An 18,512-nucleotide genomic window follows, 5' to 3' on the forward strand; every position below is an offset into this window, starting at 1 on the left:
ACTAATCACTATGCTGTACACCTGCAGCTTATCTACATATATAAAAGGCTAATATGCAAAGTGTCCCCTCGGGAGTTCGACCTGGAGACTGGGAATTTGATTGCTCATTATGACATGCACTGACCACCAGAGGGTGTTGAGGAACAAAGGAAGGCCTGGGCCGGTGGCCGGCAGCTGGGGAAGGAAGGCCCCGGCCGGCAGCCAGAAGGCCCCAATGGGCCCTGATCGCCAGCCAGGCCTAGGGACCCTACCCATGCACGAATTTTGTGCACTGGGCCTCTAGTATAAAATAATATTGAAAAAAAATTGAATGTCAACTGTAATTGAAAAAAAAAGTTAACTGAAATTAAATATTAGCCTACAATCCAGTTAAATAGTATTTTCTCACATCTACTTAAAAAATCAAGTAAGCTAGCAAATGAGAATAAAAAGTTAAATTAAAATAACTTAAGACCAGTAGTAGTTTATAAACTATGATAACATAAATGTGCTACATTTGAGAGATGTCATAACAATTTCTTGAAAATACCCGTAGAGGTCAGGATTTTGATAACAGTTCTGTTAGGAACCACCAGGGTGATAAAATGATATTTTTGAGATCTGCTTCAAAATAATCTAGTAGGATGTGGAATACGGACAAAATAAGATGGGCTGTACGGTGATAAGCACTGTAGCTGGGTGTCATCAGACTGTTCTCTCCATTGCTTTTGTTTGTTTGAACTTTTCCATAATAAAAAGTGTAGACATAAGTGCTGACAGATCATAGGACTGTGCACTTAAAAAAATGCACGAGGCTCATCACTGATGGGAGATACTGAAAACCTGCGGCTTTTGTGAGAAAAGTCATGGATAGAGGCAAGAGGTGAGGTTGGTCAAGTGAAGGTGTAGATACGTTATTGACCTCAAAGCTTCAAGCCTTCAGGTACAGAAATGAGGATCCAGCTGCCCCATCCATCTGACTTACTATGAAGATGAGAACAGGGACTTTTAAAATCATGTAACTTCTGTATACGTGTGAACAGTCCAAGTGTCTTACAAAGAAACAAAAATACTATTAAATGCTTTCAACATAGAGGAAATCGAATACCAGAAGCTGCTGGAAGGAAGCACATTGCCTTGGAAAAAGGAAGTTAGCAACTGAACAGACACAAAGGAAGAGCTTTATTATTAGCAAATACTTGTAACTCCCCAGGCAAGTGGGCCATCTCATTGGATGGCACCTACATCACCTGTCATTTGAGGATGAAATTGACCAAGTGGAAGCGTTCAGGGCACACAGTGAGCTGGTATGCTGCTGCTGCTGCTGCGTTACTAACTGTGCTGATTTTCGTATGTTAGTGTATGTAGTTCACTTGGCAGAGTCCAACCAGAGAGGGGGATGATTCCTCACAAGCAGTTCCCTGAGCACTGAGGTACCTGGGCAGACAGGACTGATTTATTCCCGAGTGGCCAACTGCCTCTCAGAGAAGCAGAAAACCCGAGACTCAGCACCTCTCTCTGTTAACAGAGTTTGGGGGCATATATCCTTTTTTTATTGTTTACATATATATTTTTTATTGTTGATAGTATTAAAGATGTCTCCCATTCCCCCCTCTTTATACCCCCGCCTTCCCCCCTACACCCCCCCCCCCATAGGTCTTCACTACCCCATTGCCCGTGTCCATGGGCTGTGCATATAAGTTCTTTGCTTTATCTCTTCTCGTCCTCCCACCCCCACATAGAGGTAAGTCAGTCTGTTCCATGCCTCCATGCTTCGGGTCTTATTTTGTTGGTCAATTCATTTCGTTCACTAGATTCCACAAATCAGTGAGATCATGTGACCTTTGTCTTCCTCAGTGGCATATATCTTAATCCAAATTAAATAAAGACAAACCCGTATGCCTTTATAAGCAGATGGTGCATAGGCCAGAAACATTTAAAAAAGTATAAACTAGTCTCACCTTCTTAACGCCACAGGCTTCAGTTTTCGGCTTTAAGGAATAAGGCTGTAACTCTGAAACTACTTTGCCTTTCCTTTCTTTTTTTTTCTTCCCCCCTTTCTCTACCTTTTTCCAAGTCCCATATAAAATTCTAACATTACTAAAGAATTGAACAACAAAATAGATCCAGAGGTATAGAAGCACAGAACAGAATTTGGATTCTCAGAGGTAAGGTGGGGGGAGGGTGGGGGGGGGTGGGAAGAGGTTAACCAAAAACTTGTATGCAGATATATAAATCTATACTAATAAAAGGGTAATATGCTAATTAGACCAGGAGACCTTCCGGACGTCCTTCCGGACAAAGACATGGTGGCGGGGCTGAGGCAGAAGCGGTTAGGGGCGATCAGGCCAGTGGGGGGGGGTAGTTGGGGGTGAGTAGGCTGGCAGGGGGGGGCAGTTGGGGGTGAACAGTTGGGGCAAGCAGGCCGGCGGGGGGGTGGGCAGTTGGGGGCGAGCAGGCAGGCAGGTGAGCGGGTAGGAGCCAGCGGTCCCAGATTGCGAGGGGGATGTCCGACTGCCGGTTTAGGCCCGATCCCAAACTGGCAGTCGGACATCCCCTGAGGGGTCCCAAATTGGAGAGGGTGCAGGCCAGGCTGAGGGACACCCCCCACCCCCTGCACGAATTTCATGTACCGGGCCACTTGTGTGTGTGTGTGTGTATGTGTGTGTGTGTGTGTGTGTGTGTGTGTGTATATATATATATCCCAAGGACACAGATAATAGGGTGGTGAGGGTGAGGGCCTGGGGTGGCGGGGGGGGGGGGATGGGGCACGCTAGAAGGAGTCTATGGTGGGAAAAAAGGGGACACATGTAATACTTTCAACAATAAAGATAAAAAACAAGAGTTGAACAGGAAACTTGCGGGACCTCCCTGGTTGGGAGTGCAGTGCTAGAGAAAGCTGTGTGCTTGCTTTTGCGTTGCCAGGCATGGCTGAAAATGAAACAGCGGTTCTGTTGAGTAGAAAGTACAGGTTTGAGTAAGAACGGGAAGAAAAGAACTTTCCCAACATCAGCTGCCCGGGTCCGGTACCCGGGCACACTCCCCGGTGTTTCCCATGTGCATCTTGCCCGTCCATCACTCTTTACACCATCAGTAATGACTCTGCACTTCTTCAATAATGAAAGCAATACTTCACTCGCCAGAAGACTGTGGGGTGTACATGTGGTTTCCCATCCACATCCGCCCCCCAAAATGTGAATGTTTCTCTGACTTGGGATCGACGCGACAAGTCACCCAAAGACAGGCAGTGACTTCAAAACCCATTTCTCAGAATAACTGCGCCTCCACGGGAAAGCCGGGCGTTCCTAACCCCGCACCTTGTATTTCCCTTTGATGATGCCCTCGAACAATCGCTCCTTGGTTCCGTAGAAAGGCAAACAGCCGCTGAGCAGGATGAAGAGGATCACGCCGCAGCCCCACACGTCCACGGGCTTCCCATAAGGCTCCCTTTTGACAACTTCTGGGGCCATAAAATGAGGTGTCCCGACGCGTCCTACATTTAAAGCAACAGCAACAATGTCAAGGAAAAATATTTACAGAAAGCAAGCTTCCCCCCTCCCCCATCTGAAAACGGAAAAGAATCGAACAATAACAATCTGAGTGAAAAGTTTCTTCTACCCTAGGCAGCCGGGGGGGGGGGGGGGCCTCCCCGCTTATCTGCATGGAAGTCTACCCTGATGTGGAGACTGAGTGTTCATCTTGGGGAAGATGCATGTATTTTGGTTCAAGAATTGCTTGCAGGTGACAGAAGGAGGGACAATGGTAGGAAGAACATATGGGCGTGATCCTTTGGATTTTGTGCAGATCCGTAGCATGAAAAAGGGCTGGAGTTAACCTTTAACATACACCAACGTCCCGAAACTCCTCGTTTCCTATCTCTCAACTTTTCCTGCTGCGTGGTCACTTGATTTTATGACTCTGACCACAAAATTCTAAGAACAGGAAGCCAATCACCAAACCAAGTGAAATGTCACTGTATGTGATACACAGCAGATAACCATTTCACTATTTCAATGTTGTATTTTCTGATAATATCATGATCTTATTACCCAGAACCCCGCAGAGGGAACTGTGGTGAACGGCTACGTAGGCAATGTTGTAGGCCTGGCGTCTCCACGCACCCGAACCTTGTTCCCTTCCTAGTTTGGGATGGCACCTGCCTACCATTTCCCGGTTCTTTTCACACAAGTGGCTGCACACAGTTTAACCCTTTCTGGATGCCGCAGAGTCGTCATTGAAGGGAGGGCTAGAGACAGGAAACCCCTCAGGAGTTTCAGGGGTGAATGTGTTCATTGTTCAAAGGCGGCTGGGCTTTCCCGGGTTTGGTAGCCGATGGACATCTTTTGTTCTGTCTGGGCCTTTGTTTCTTCTCTCTACGCTCAGTCCAGCCTCAACTTCTCAAAGCTTAGTGTTTGATAGGGTTACAAATGTCGGCATCAATGCGACACGGAGGCATGTAGCGCAGAGTTGCGGCAACATGGCAGAGGAGTGAGCTACCTAACGGGATGGTGAACTTCAACCTGCTTTTAAGACCAGATGATCGTTAGCTCAGGCCTCAACATCAGTAAGAGTGAACTAGACAGATAAAATGGCAAAAGGCGTTCCAACCAGGGGCGTAGAGGCACAAGGTATGTAGGACACAAATCCAGAACGCTTTTGGAAAAATGAGAGCTCGCCAGTCTCATTGAGAATGTTTCTTTTTTAGTACAATTTTAAAAATATATGTGTATTGATTTCAGAGAGGAAGGGAGAGGGAGGGAGAGAGAGAGAGAGAGAGAAACATCCATGATGAGAGAGAACCATGGATCGGCTGCCTCCTGCATGCCCCACACTGGGGATCAAGCCCGCAACCTGGGCATGTGCCCTGACCAGGAATCGAACTGTGACCCATATATGTAAATGGTTTTTACTGTATGGAACAGATAAAGGAGAAAATGCCTTTCTCTTTAGAGGACAATGTGGTGAAGTAATGATTTAAGGAATACAGTGATGACTCCTGCCTCATTTTCAGAAGCTGGTCTGTGTTAATGCTGCGTTGATGTTTTAGTGAATGAGATGGAGCTCAGCTGGTTGCGGCATTGTCCCCACACACCAAGCTTGCAGGCTCGGTCCCCGCTCAGGGCACCTATAAGAATCCACCGATGGCCCTGGCCGGTGTGGCTCAGTTGGCTGAACACTGTCCCGTGCACTGAAAGGTGGCTGGCTCAATTCCCAGTCAGGGCACATGCCCAGGGTTGTGGGTTTGATCTCCATTTAGGGTGCGTGCAGGAGGCAGCCAATTGATGTTTTTCTCTCACATAAATATCTCTCTCTCTCTCTCTCTCTCTCTCTCTCTCTCTCTCTCTCAGCAATAAAAACATACTTAAAACAAAACTTATAAAAAAATCAACCAATGAATGCATGAGTGGCTGGAACAACAAATTGATGTCTCTCTCTCCCTAAAAATCAACAAATAAAAAAAATGAAATAAAGTATCTTGCGCACCATTATTATTTTGATATTTATCATTGGTCAGGTATTTGAATTTACTATAAACATTCTTGAAAGATGACAGGTTTAAAAAGGTGCTGTTGTCCCAGCCAGTTTGGCTCAGTGGATAGAGTGTAGGCTGGCAGATTGAAGGGTCCTGGATTCGATTCCGGTCAAGGGCATGTATCTTGGTTGAAGGTTCCCCAGCCCTAGTCGGGGCACATGCAGGAGGCAACCAATTGATGTGTCTCTCTCACATCAATGTTTCTCTCGATCTCTACCGCTCCCTTCCACTCTCTCTAAAAATCAATGGAAAAATACCCTCAGGTGAGGATGAACAACAACAGCAAAATGGTGCTGTTGATATTTCCCATGTTTCCTCTTTGTGAAGGCTGGCAGTATTGAGAAAGTAGAAGGAAATGACTAGAAGAAGGGAAGCTCAGAGAATGGGGACCTAAGCAATCTGCAAAGCTAAGGAACAGAACTGAAAACAGGACGGAATTCTGAGCTGGAGTCCATTCAAAGGAATAAACAGAAACCCAAACACTTGAATCTGTAATTAGCATCCACCTCCGTACACTGGCGAAGTAAGCCTCTATTTTAGCTTTTCTTCGTTTTCTGGCCTGGGGATTTTCTAGTTATGTTTTGCTTTGGCTAATAATAAGATTAGTCTGCATTCACATCTGCCTGCTCTTCCCAAATACACAGATCAGGGCTTGAGCAGTACTCTGACAAATGGAAAAAGTAAAACAGCATGGAATGAAAAATTACCATAGGTGTAAGCCTGAAAGTACATAATCCAGACATTTTTTATTTGACTTTGTCTACTCAGTTCAACCTTAAAAATCACTTTGCCTCAAATATCAACTTCTTCCAACATAGTTTCAATCTCTGTATGGAGGGTCTCTTCTCTGTTAGTGCTGGGGATACAAAGAATAAAAAGCCTAGCCCGGCTCAGTGGTTGAGCGTTGACCTATGAACCAGGAGGTCAGGGTTCAATTCCTGGTCAGGGCACAGGCCGGGGTTGCGGGCTCCATCCCCAGTGTGGGGCCTGCAGGAGGCAGCTGATCCATGATCCTCTCTCATCGTTGATGTTTCTTTCTCTCTCTCTCTCCCTCTCCTTCCCTCTCTGAAATCAATAAAAATTATTTTAAGAAAGACAACCTATTCTTAAGGGACTAAAATTCTAGTTATGACTACAGAGCTATTAAATTCAAAACTATACAATGGCACTTTTGGGGGGGTGGGGTAGGGTGCAATGGGGTATAACACATTGAAGAGAGGCTAATATCTAGTGTGAAAGGTTTACACCAGCCTAAAAGTGACCAGGTTAAGAAGAATATTTTTAGAAAGTGCTCTTACCTCCAGCTACAAGTCCGGACTCTCCTAACTGAATGGCCACCCCGAAGCCCCCGAGCTTAACAGGCGCCGAGTTTTCCTTTGAGGCGAGGAGGACACAGTGGGGCTGGAAGCAAACAGACAAACAAGAACACCAGAGATGAGGATTAATTGAACATGAACAATTCAATGTCCACACAACCGCGTAACATGACAATAAATACAGTAAAAACTTCTGGAATTATTTTGGGTGCTTGAATTCTTTGTCTTATTCTCACTTCTAGTTGACTTCTCCAAAGACTTACCTGTTCTATCTATTATTTTCCAGGAATTATTTGCTTCCCAGATTAGGGTACGGTGCTAAGGATTACTTAGGATGCTAATCACTGTGCTGTGCACTTAAAACTAACATAATATTGTATGTCAACTCGAATTAAAAATAAATTAAGCCCGATGGGTGTGGCTCTCAGTGGCTGAGCGTCAACCCAAGAACTAGGAGGTCATGGTTCGATTGCGGTCAAGGGCACAGGCCTGGGTTGTGGGCTTCACCCGCAGTGTGGGGTGTGTAGGAGGCAGCCGATCCATGATTCTCTCTTATCATGGCTGTTTCTCTCTCTCTCCCTTTCCCTTCCTCTCTGAAATTAATAAAAATATATAAAAAATAAATTAAAGAAAGGAATTACTCAGGGAGCACAGATGCTTAAGGAAGATACTTTTGCCTTTTTCATGCAATGTTCTCTTCCTTTGAGTGACAATCTACATTTGTTTAAGGAAGAAATATCTTTGACACCTTGTGCTCATATGTTCCCTGAAACCTGACTTTCCCTACAAGGTGTCTTGGCCTTCAGGGGATGCTATGGCCTTTGTCCACCCTCCTCTTTCTCTTCTTTCTTCATTTCACCCCTAAGTAAGAAGAGTCAGATCAAATGACTGTAAGTGAGCCTGGTGCCTAGGGAATTCCCTGCCCTTGCCAGGCCCGCCTTTCCTCTGGCCCCCCCTTCCTCTCTGTGGGAAAGGGAGGTGAGAAACCGGAAGTGGGAGAGGAGACACTGGAAAAAGGAGAAACTGGAAAAAGACCTATCGATTATATAATAGTAGTCTTTCCATATAAATTCTATGATTTTGATCATTTTACTGTACCGATTAAGAGAATTTCTTTTGAGGAAATATATGTAAAGAGGTAGATAAAGAGATGGATGAGAGCGAGAGACTGAGAAAGAGAAAACAAAAGTGGGAAAATGTTAACATACGGGGAATCTGAGTGAAAGGAGCCTGCAATTCTTTGTACTATCCTTAGACTTTTTCTGTGAGCCTAAAATTATGTGGAAACAATCCTACCCTATTGTAAAGTCACTCAAAAGAATTCCTGTGGTTATGCTTTCGATGTGTTACATGGTGAGCTCGATTTGTTTCCATTAGATGTTGACCTAATTTGGTATTTTAATTATATAAAACATGTGCATAGTTCCAGGTGACAGGAGAGATTCGTAGAGAGGAAATACATTTCCAGGAGAGAGGGGGGATGGAACGGGGTGCACCAGGGGGCGGGGGGCTGGCCCTGGTGGCAGTGAAGGCGGCAGGATGCGGGGCACCTGCGGAGGCAGACAGATGTGGACGTAGAGATGAGGAAGTTCCCTTCTGAGTACTTCTACTTTCCATTTCCTTCAAAATCAGAAGCGATCACCGAGTGGGAGTGGGAAGGGCAGGCGGCCGCTGGCAGTTTGCGGAGGGCGGAGGTGTGCAAAGGATTTGCAAAGAACAGGAGCGCGAGGTGACTAAGGCGGTTGCTCTCAAATGGTACCATCAGCACCCCCAGCCTTGCTGGCCTCCACCCCCCGCAGGTCCTGATTCCTCAGGTCTGAGATGAGTGACGTTAATGCTACTGGTCTGGGAGCCATACTTTGAGAAGCACCGGGCTCGGGGAAGACAGTAAGACTGGCAGCAAAGGATTCACCCGAGGTCTGTGGTCATGAATCGGAAGTGAGACCAATCAGTGCGATGTGTGTTTGTACCCCGCAGCCCTCCTGCCTGGCAGGGTTTAGGCCTGGAGGAGGCGGTGAGCTGAACTGAACCAGGGTTGGGATTCAGATAGAGGACCGTGGCATCAGTTCAGCGAGGGCACCAAATAAGCATCTCCATTTATTTCTTCGTTTTCACGTTTATCTTTCTATAAATAGAAACCTAAGATGCCAACAAAGGAGGAATAGGAAGGGTGAGGGGAAGTGGATTTACAAGAATGAGGTAAGGGCCCAGCTGTTGTGACTCAGTGGTTGAGTGTTGATCTATGAACCAGGAGGTCATGGTTCAATTCCAGGTTAGTACATATGCGGGGGTTGCAGCCTTGTTGATCCCTAGTGGGGGGGGGGGGGGGCTGCGGGAGGGGCCCAACAATGACTCTCTATCATCATGTGCCCTTGACTGGAATCAAACCCGGGACCCTTCAATCCGCAGGCCAATGCTCTAGCCACTGAGCCAAACCAGCTAGGGCTCAATGCTTGTGTTTCAAAAGTCCATATAAGATACAGCTACACAGGTAACTCTAAATCAACTTCTACTCTAGCTTTTCACAGTAGGTCATCAACAAACCTTCTGAAACCTGAGGAAATAATGATACCACCCTTCCTGGCCTTCTGGTTAGCTACAAAATAAAGGCCACATTCTGGACCTTAAAAAAAAAAGGAAAAGAAGAAAATTGTTCCTCAAGAACCAGCAGCTCTTGTAAACTACCATTACATGTCTAAGAATTATCAGAAATTCATCTCAACATTGTCACAGCCTACACATGCTCTAATGAGCTCCAATAACAGTTGTATCATGAGAAAGAGCCTTCTTAAATGTAAAAATGTGAAATCTTGAATTAGCCATAGTGACTAGCATTTAATTATACTCATCAAATATGACTTTGCTAAAATTATACATTTCAGGATGTAAAATGCATCGACAGAAAATTAACTTCTAAAAACTGTGTGATAAGATGTAACATGAACAAAGTGTTATATTTGTTGCATTCCATATAGTATGACACCACAGGTGTTCTTTTGTGATGTGTGAGTTTATGTTTTTACTTATCTATCTTTATCTCCACTATTATGCTTTATAAGTAATAAAACGTTTTAAAGGGAAAAAAGTCTGAAAGAGAAAAAGCCCATTTCTAATGAGAACTTATACAGCTTCTTTATTTTGAGGGATGAGGGAAAACCTCATCTAAAAGACACAATTCCCTAAAGTTCAGTGTTCGCTGAGATGAAAGGTAAAGCTGTTACAGAGTGGCGGAGCTTTTAGATATTGTCACAAGAAGCTGAGGGTTGTCATACTGAAAAAAGAAAAAAAAGAAAAAAAAAGCCGATTACCACACGCAGACAGAAAAAAAAAAAAAAAAAAGCAGAAAGCCCTAACCCGCGGCCCCACCGGATGCAGGAGCCCAGCTGACACTGAGTCTGTCTAGGGAAGTGCGGGGCTCACTGCCTTCCACTCCGGAGCCTGAGCTGTGAGTATCCCTTGATTTCTACTACTCAGATGATCCTTTCTTCTAGTTAAAAGCGGAGAGATCTGAATATTAGAAGCGAGGCCTGCTTTCAGGATGATGCCTCTGCCTTGATCTGACTGGTCTGAGTGAGGAGCCGGGGCACTGGAGCGCTGCCAGGGGGACTGTAGATCTGCTGGACCCAACTCAGAGTTCTTTTCCTCCGCAGCGGGTTTCTTTCCAATGTATTGTGAATTTTTATGATTTCCAATTATACATGATCTTTCACTTACTACCTTTATTAAGTTCTGCTGTCTGCCTCGTCTCGATGATAGCATGTTCTTTACTGTGCTGTTAGTATTTTATGGTAATGACCAGATGTATTGCAGTTTAACTTTTGGGCTTCAGGAGTAAATAAGGGGACTATTAGAGAAAAGCAAAAGCAAAATGCTCTTTAGTTAATTCAGCTAAAGTTGAAAAAATGTTTTTTTAGACAGTTAAGTGTATAACAAAACCTAATATGCTACTAATAGTATTTTTTAAAAATCCTCACCCGAGGATATTTTAAAAAAATATATATATTTTATTGATTTTTTTACAGAGAGGAAGGGAGAGGGATAGAGAGTTAGAAACATCGATGAGAGAGAAACATCGATCAGCTGCCTCCTGCACACCCCCTACTGGGGATGTGCCCGCAACCAAGGTACATGCCCTTGACCGGAATCAAACCCGGGACCCTTGAGTCCGCAGGCCGACGCTCTAGCCACTGAGCCAAACAGGTCAGGGCTAAATCCTCACCGAGGATGTTTTTCCATTGATTTTAGAGAGGCAGGGAGAGGGAGAGACAGAAACATTGATCTGAGAGAGACATATTGATTGGTTGCCTCTTGCACACACCCCGACCAGGGCTGGGGAACCTGCAACTGAGGTACGTGCCCTTGACCAGAATGGAACCTGGGACCCTTCAGCCCTTGGGCCGATGCTCTAGCCACTGTGCCACACTGGCCAGGGCTACCAATGGTATTATTTCCAGAGTAACATGCTTTTCATTTCCGTTCTGCACGCAGCAATGAATGCAGCTTCTGAAGCATGGCCTGAATGACTCAGGCTCCCTCACGATGCAGTCAAGCCACAAGCGGTGTTAAGTCGTTGCTGCCACCAAACAGGTATGTCCCGTAACACAGCCGTGCGCCGTTCTCGCCGACACCCAAACCGCATTTCAAAACTTGCTCGCTCAAGGCCACAGGGGCATCTGCTGGGTTCATGAAGCTCCCACATGAACTGGCAAAGGCCGGGTGGCGGTGGGCACAACGGATTTGGTAAGTAACAACATCACGGAATCGTTTAGCATCTACTAGCACAGTGGTTCTCCACCTTCCTCATGCCGCGACCCTTTCATGCAGTTCCTCATGTTGTGGTGACCCCCAACCATAATATTACTTTCGTTGCTACTTCATAACTGTAATGTTGCTACTGTTATGAATCGTTATGTAAATATCTGATATGCAGGATGTACTTTCATTGTTACAAATTGAACATAATGAAAGCCTAGTGATTCATCACAAAACAATATGTGATTATATATGTGTTTTCCGATGGTCTTAGGCGACCCCTGTGAAAGGGTCATTCGACCCCCAAAGGGGTCTCGACCCACAGGTTGGCGACCCACAGGTTGAGAACCGCTGTACTAGCAGAAAACCACTGCGCCCCCTGCAATATGGCACGCGACGAATGATTTGTGATTCTGTAAACTCTGGACTTATTACCGGCTGTAATGGACATAGCAAATAGGAAGATGAATACCTTTTCTAGAGAAGTAAAGCTATATGGCATAATCTCTTCTTAGAATTGTGGATAATGTGAAAGGAATCATGTCAAAATACTGCTGACTGAGCTCATCATTGACAAGGAAAATGCTGGCCCTGGCCGGTTTGGCTCAGTGGATAGAGTGTCGGTCTGCAGACTGAAGGGTCCCAGGTTTGATTCCAATCAAGGGTACATGCCCGGGTTTCGGGCTCAATCCCTGGCCCCAGTCAGGATGCATGCTGGAACACATCAATGTTCCTCTCTCTCTCTCATCTCTCTCTCTCTCCCTCCCCCCTCTAAAAACCAATGGAGAAATATCGTTGGGTGAGGTTTAACAACAACAAAAATGCTGACCATATGTACTTAGGAGGAGAGAGGCTTGGTGCAAAGGATCATGGGCATCTGAGTCCCAACTTGGGCGCTGCCACTTCAGATGCGTGTGGTCCAGGGTGAGGATCATAACCTCTTGACCTTTCATGACCTCTTTTGTAATACCTACCTCGCATGGCTTCCCTAAGGATTACGTATATAAGATATCCTGACCGCGTTGAATGCGCTGCCTGGAACATAGCAGATGCTAAACAAATATTAGGTAGCGGCTCAGCTATCTAGCCCCAGGGCTCAATTCTGCATGCGCCTTAGGATCCCCTGAGTAGCTTTTAAAGGAAACCAGGGCCCGGAGCCCATTCCAGACCAATTACATCAGGTCTGCGGAGGGAGCCAGGGTGGTCTGGTCCCGCGCTCACATCCCCGGGACAGGCGCCGGTGGCCTTCAACTCGCTCTGACCTGACTGGGCTCCTCTCCCATCGCTGGGCCCTTTCCGGGGTGAGCTGTTGCAGGTGCCCGTCAGACGAGCAGTAACCATCTTCACTTAAGACACCACCCGATCGCCCTGGCCGGTGTGGCTCAGTGGATAGAGCGTTGGCCGGCAGACTGAAGGGTCCTGGGTTGGGTTCCAGGCGAGGGCACGTGCCTCGGTTGCAGGCTCTGGTTGGAGCCCCTGTGGGAGGCAACCGATCGATGTGTCTCTCTGCTGTTTCTCTCTGTCTCTCCCCTTCCTTTCCACTCTCTCTAAAAATGAATGGAAAAATATCCCCGGGTGAGGGTTAACAAAATAATAATAAAAAAGACCCCCCCAGACGTAGGAATTCAGCCCAAGGGGTGCGTGTTTGTTGCTGCCGCATCACACCGCTGCTATGGCAACTGGAGCCGATTGGAACTGTGCAGCTGTGTTTCTGTTAAGTCAGCTAGAGCCCTTCCTGTACTGGAGCATTGACTTTAATATCCACATGGAGCCCTTCACATAGTTTTATACCAAAATCCCCTCTTTCATTCAACAGTCGTTATTGTACGAAGCACTTGGGACATAGAGGCAAACAAAGCAGACTTGGTCCCTTGCTGTGTGGAGTGTAACATGTAGCCCGGGAGGAGGAAAAAACGATTGTTTTAAAAGTCACTGCAGCTCCCTCTGTCGGCGCCCCCCCTCCTGGCTAGACGGCACCATCAGCTGCACACTTGGCAGCCTGCCCACCTTCCTCGATGGCCCTTTCCTTCTAGAATTTCCTAACACAAAAGCATGCTGGGAGCTTCTGTCCACTTGATGAAATTTGCCTTCCTGTTGCGGAGGCGCACGGAAGCCTAGGCCCCGTCCCCTTACCTCCCTCCCTCCACTGCCCTGAACTCCGGAAAAAGACCCCAACCGAGGCCGGCACAGCTTCCTCTTCGCCAGTTCCCCTTCCACGGAAGATAAGTGTATCCTCCACCCTCCACCCTCCACCCTCCACCCTCCACCCTCCAGCAAAATGGTTTCTTCTTGAGCAGATCGGAGCTTGAGTTAAGAGAGCCTGAGTTCTCCCAAATATTGTTCTTTGTAGAAGATGCCAAAGCAGGAAATTACTGTCATTCCAAATCCCCTTGTCTTTTTTTTTTTAAAAGAAGTGCAAGTGATGCTCCACCAAGGCAGTCACCTGGTTGGTTACCCCACCTGGCACTCTTTCTTTCTTTTAAAAAAATATTTGATTCATTTCAGAGAGGAAGGGAGAGGGAGAGAGAGATAGAAACATCAATGATGAGAGAGAATCATGGATGGGCTGCCTCCTGCACGCCCCCTACTGGGGATGGAACCCACAACCCGGGCCTGTGCCCTGACCGGGAATGGAACCCTGACCTCCTGGGTCATAGGTCAATGTTGAACCACTGAGCCACGCTGGCCGGGCGTGATTCTACTATATTTTTGCTGCTTGTTTTTGACACCATAATGCTGCTCCATACATAGTATACATACTCAAATGGTCTAAGGCTCTAAAGTAGGAGAAAAGTAAATTTTCTTGCCGTGTCTAAAAAAAGTCACTTATTATTTATGCTTGCAGTTAAAGCAGCGTCTTCAAATAGCAAATGAATCAATGCTTGACTTTCTGTTGTAGGAAGAATCTGAAGCCCTTACGGAAGCCCCCTGCGAGGACCATGTCCTTCGGGACCTCCACCTTCTGATCCCCCCAGAAGACGACGCGACGTCACCCCGTGACCATGACGTCCTCTCCCCAGGGAGCCTGCTTCCTGACCAACCACAGCGCCCCGTCGCCACGCAACTTCTCGGGGGCCCCGAACTCCACCGACTGCCCCATGGATGAGCACCTGCTCTCGCAAGTGCTCGCCGCCTCCTACTCCGTCATTTTCCTCGTGGGGCTGGTGGGAAACATCATCGCCCTCTATGTGTTCCTGGGCGTCCACCGCAAAAGGAATTCCATTCAGATCTACCTCCTGAACGTGGCCGTGGCGGACCTCCTGCTCATCTTCTGCCTCCCCTTCCGCATCCTGTACCACCTGAACCACAACAGGTGGACGCTCGGCGTGGTTCTCTGCAAGGTGGTGGGCACGCTCTTCTACATGAACATGTACATCAGCATCATCCTGCTCGGCTTCATCAGCCTGGATCGCTACGTAAAGATCAACCGGTCCGTACAGCAGCGCAAGGCCGTCACGACCAGACAGAGTATTTACGTTTGCTGTACAGTCTGGGCCGTCGCTCTGGCTGGGTTCCTCACTATGATTATTTTAACCCTGAAGAACGGAGGCCACAATTCCACCATGTGTTTCCATTACAGAGACAAGCGGAAGGAGAAAGGCGAAGCCATTTTTAATTTGATGCTGGTGGTCATGTTCTGGCTGATTTTCCTCCTGATCATCCTTTCCTATCTGAAGATCGGCAAGAACCTATTGAAGATTTCGAAGAGGCGGTCCAAGTTTCCCAATTCGGGCAAATACGCCACGACAGCCCGGAATTCCTTCATCGTGCTGATCATTTTCACCGTCTGCTTCGTGCCCTTTCACGCCTTCCGGTTTGTGTACGTGTCCGTACAGCTCAACGTGTCCTCGTGTTACTGGAAGGAGATCGTGCACAAGACCAACGAGATCATGCTGGTCTTCTCATCTTTCAACAGCTGCCTGGACCCCGTCATGTACTTCCTGATGTCCAGTAACATCCGCAAAATAATGTGCCAGCTTCTTTCTAGAAGGTTCCAAGGGGACTCGAGCCGGAGTGAAAGCACGTCGGAGTTCAAGCCAGGGTACTCCCTCCATGAGACGTCCGCCGCGGCGAAGATTCAGACCGGCTTCTAACACATTTTTGGGCAACACGTTCAAAAGCCTCTTCATTCCTTGAAGCACGAAACGTTTTCCGGGACGAAACGCTGGCATTTACAAGGCCCGGATCTCCTCAGAGCTCTTTTCCTATGGGCGATGTTTCATTTGCTTTAATTGTAAAATATTTCAAGGAAAAGAAAAGCGTACGCTTATCACTAGATTTTAAGTCCGTGTGTAAATCTGTTCAAAATATATTGATCAGTTAACACTCTTTTCAAAAGTTTTAAATTTTCTTTCATTTTCAAAAAATCCTCACTTGAGGATCTCCCCTCTCCGACTGACTTTTTAGAGAGAGTGGAATGGAGGGAGGGAGGGATGGAGGGAGGGAGAGAGTGAGAGAGAGAAATATCTATTGGTCGCTTCCCTCATGCGTCTGGCATTGAACTGATGACTGAGGTGCATGCCCTTAACCTGGATCTAACCTGTGACCCTTTGGTCTGTGGGCCGAAACTCTAACCACTGAGCGAACCGGCCAGGTAAGCTAACTAACACTCTTAACAAAGATTATAAAGCTAAGTGACATGTATGGCTTCAACAACAGGATGATTAAAGGAAATGCCATAGTTTCTCAAGTCACTAAAGTAGTTACTCAAAATTAAGCACCTAATACTAATTTAAAGTGTGTTTAAAAGTAAGTTAAATGATTTGAGGACTGATTTAAAGTGTCAGAAAATACATGTTGATTGTCACTTTAAAAGCTTGTAATTTGCCTCTGTATTAATTGATGCCTAAACCTCTATAAGAGATGAATTGATGATAAACTTCTAATAAAACATGGAATCCCCCAGTATCTCTCGCTGCCTACATAAAATGGAAAGAATTTAAATATCGCGCAGTACTAGTAAAATCAAACAACAGGTGAGCTAAGAATGCAATCGCCTAGCGACAGGGCTTGAAACTTAGCCACCTCGAACCACACTTTGATAGAATAAAATGGAAGATGTGCTCACCCTGTACACCTGACAGAACCTCAAACACACATGTGATAAAACATATGTAATGCTGCTCAGGGAACAAGCTGAGTGAGTGTGCGCCAGCCAAGGACTGGGAAACTACATTGTGGCTTATTACATTGTGGCTTATTCACAAAATGAAATGAACTCCATCTGCATCAGCACAATTCACAAAAGCAACATTGAATGAAAAACAAACCGCAAAAGGGTATGGAACATATGAAAGCAGGTATGTAAAATACAAACACATGACACGGTACCATATTCTTTTTTAAAAGATATATTCTTATTGATTTCATAGAGGAAGGGAGCGGGAAAGAGAGAAACATCAATGAGGAGAGAGAATTATGGATCGGCTGCCTCCTGCACGCCCCACACTGGGGATGGAGCCCATAACCCGGGCATGTGCCCTGACCGGGAATCAAACTGTGACCTCCTGGCTCATAGGTCGATGCTCAATCACTGAGCCACACTGGCCAGGCTTTAAAAAAATATTTTTATGAATCTATAAATACACAATAAAAATAAAAAACAGACATGGTAATGTACAGAATATGTACACCAACTGCGAGTTAATGGTTATATTTGGAGAGATTTAAAGCACACATGGCAACTTGTTAATGTCTGTTAAACCTGTGTGGTAGTATACGAGTATTTTATATTATTTTTGGTATATTTCTAAGTGTTTGAAATAGTTCATAATAATAAAGAACTCTGTAGATCAGAATTAAAAGGAGCAAATTCTGAAATTTTCCTGGATGTTCAAGAATACTACGCTGCTACAAAAAAAGAAGGAACGTTTACCATTTGCAATAGCATAGATGGAACTGGAGAGCATTATGCTAAGTGAAATAAGCCAGTCAGAGAAAGATAAGTATCACATGCTCTCACTCATATGTGGGATATAATGATCAACATAATTTGATGAACAAAAACAGATCCAGAGATGAATGGCAGGGAGGTGGGAGGGGGGGTTAGAGAGCAACCCAAGGACTTGTATGCATGCATATGAGCATCACCAAGGGACACAGACACTGGTGCGGTGGGGGCTTGCCCGGGGTGGGAATGGCTGGGGCGGGGTGGGGGGGGTGTCAATTGGGAAAAAAGGAGACATATGTAAAACTTTAGACAATTAAAAAAAAGAATAGGTCAATACAGAATGGCATTTACAAAACAAAAGTATTTGAGAATAAAAAATTTATAGAAAAATTAGATGCGCCGAAACCGGTTTGGCTCAGTGGATAGAGCGTCGGCCTGCGGACTGAAAGGTCCCAGGTTCGATTCCGGTCAAGGGCATGTACTTGGGTTGCGGGCACATCCCCAGTAGGAGATGTGCAGGAGGCAGCTGGTCGATGTTTCTCTCTCATCGATGTTTCTAACTCTCTATCTCTCTCCCTTCCTCTCTGTAAAAAATCAATAAAATATATTTAAAAAAAAAAAAAAAGAAAAATTAGATGCTCAGAAAAAAGTAACATTTCTATTAATTCCCTTGCTTTGACAATGTTAACAAATACCAACCTAAACTGAAATTTAGCATTTCTGTTTATATGCTTTTAAATACTGCTTTCCCCTCATGTTCTCAAAATTATTTTTTATATTAGTGGTAAATATTTTATATGCTTACATGTATCTATTGTAAACATACATTTTGAATGGTTAAATTACAATGTCTATTATTACCACTAGTTTTATGAAATATTAAAACAAATACACTCATAGTTCTAGAAGCCGTCTCAAGATTTGACTGAGATGATCTCTGTAAAGCCCCGCACAATGGCACTCTTAAAAAAATTTAAAAGGACAGAGTTAATTCTTGCTACATTTGTGGGACGATAAATTTTCATAAAAATCAACTTGCCTA

The 18,512-nt window shown here is 45.6% G+C and overlaps 2 protein-coding genes across 10 annotated transcripts in view; one reads left to right on the plus strand and one right to left on the minus strand.

Moving 5' to 3' along the window:
• Nucleotides 1–18,512, minus strand: part of CASK (calcium/calmodulin dependent serine protein kinase) — a 215,338-nt gene that overhangs the window by 90,013 nt on the left and 106,813 nt on the right. For all 6 annotated transcript variants that reach the window (XM_023755377.1, XM_023755373.1, XM_023755372.1 and 3 more), the window contains 2 exons: nt 6,811–6,913; nt 3,297–3,472 (listed from right to left, as the gene is read on the minus strand). In XM_023755377.1, the coding sequence (XP_023611145.1) occupies nt 3,297–3,472; nt 6,811–6,913 (279 nt within the window). The remainder of the gene's footprint in view (nt 1–3,296; nt 3,473–6,810; nt 6,914–18,512) is intronic.
• Nucleotides 10,207–16,488, plus strand: GPR34 (G protein-coupled receptor 34). 4 transcript variants are annotated; one of them, XR_002829734.1, is made up of 4 exons: nt 10,207–10,273; nt 11,317–11,415; nt 14,480–15,758; nt 15,791–16,488. XR_002829734.1 is itself a non-coding variant. In XM_014457421.2 (3 exons), the coding sequence occupies exon 3, from the start codon at nt 14,583–14,585 to the stop codon at nt 15,672–15,674; it is 1,092 nt and encodes a 363-aa protein (XP_014312907.1). In that variant the 5' UTR covers nt 10,207–10,273; nt 11,317–11,415; nt 14,480–14,582; the 3' UTR covers nt 15,675–16,488. The 4 variants fall into 4 exon arrangements, 3 of the variants coding, with proteins under 3 accessions (XP_014312907.1, XP_023611147.1, XP_023611146.1); XM_014457421.2 differs by having other exon boundaries at nt 14,480–16,488; XM_023755378.1 differs by lacking the exon at nt 10,207–10,273 and adding an exon at nt 10,299–10,494 and having other exon boundaries at nt 14,480–16,488.

Source organism: Myotis lucifugus, unplaced genomic scaffold (genome assembly GCF_000147115.1).
Source record: "Myotis lucifugus unplaced genomic scaffold, Myoluc2.0 scaffold_76, whole genome shotgun sequence".
Classification (NCBI taxonomy): domain Eukaryota; kingdom Metazoa; phylum Chordata; class Mammalia; order Chiroptera; family Vespertilionidae; genus Myotis; species Myotis lucifugus.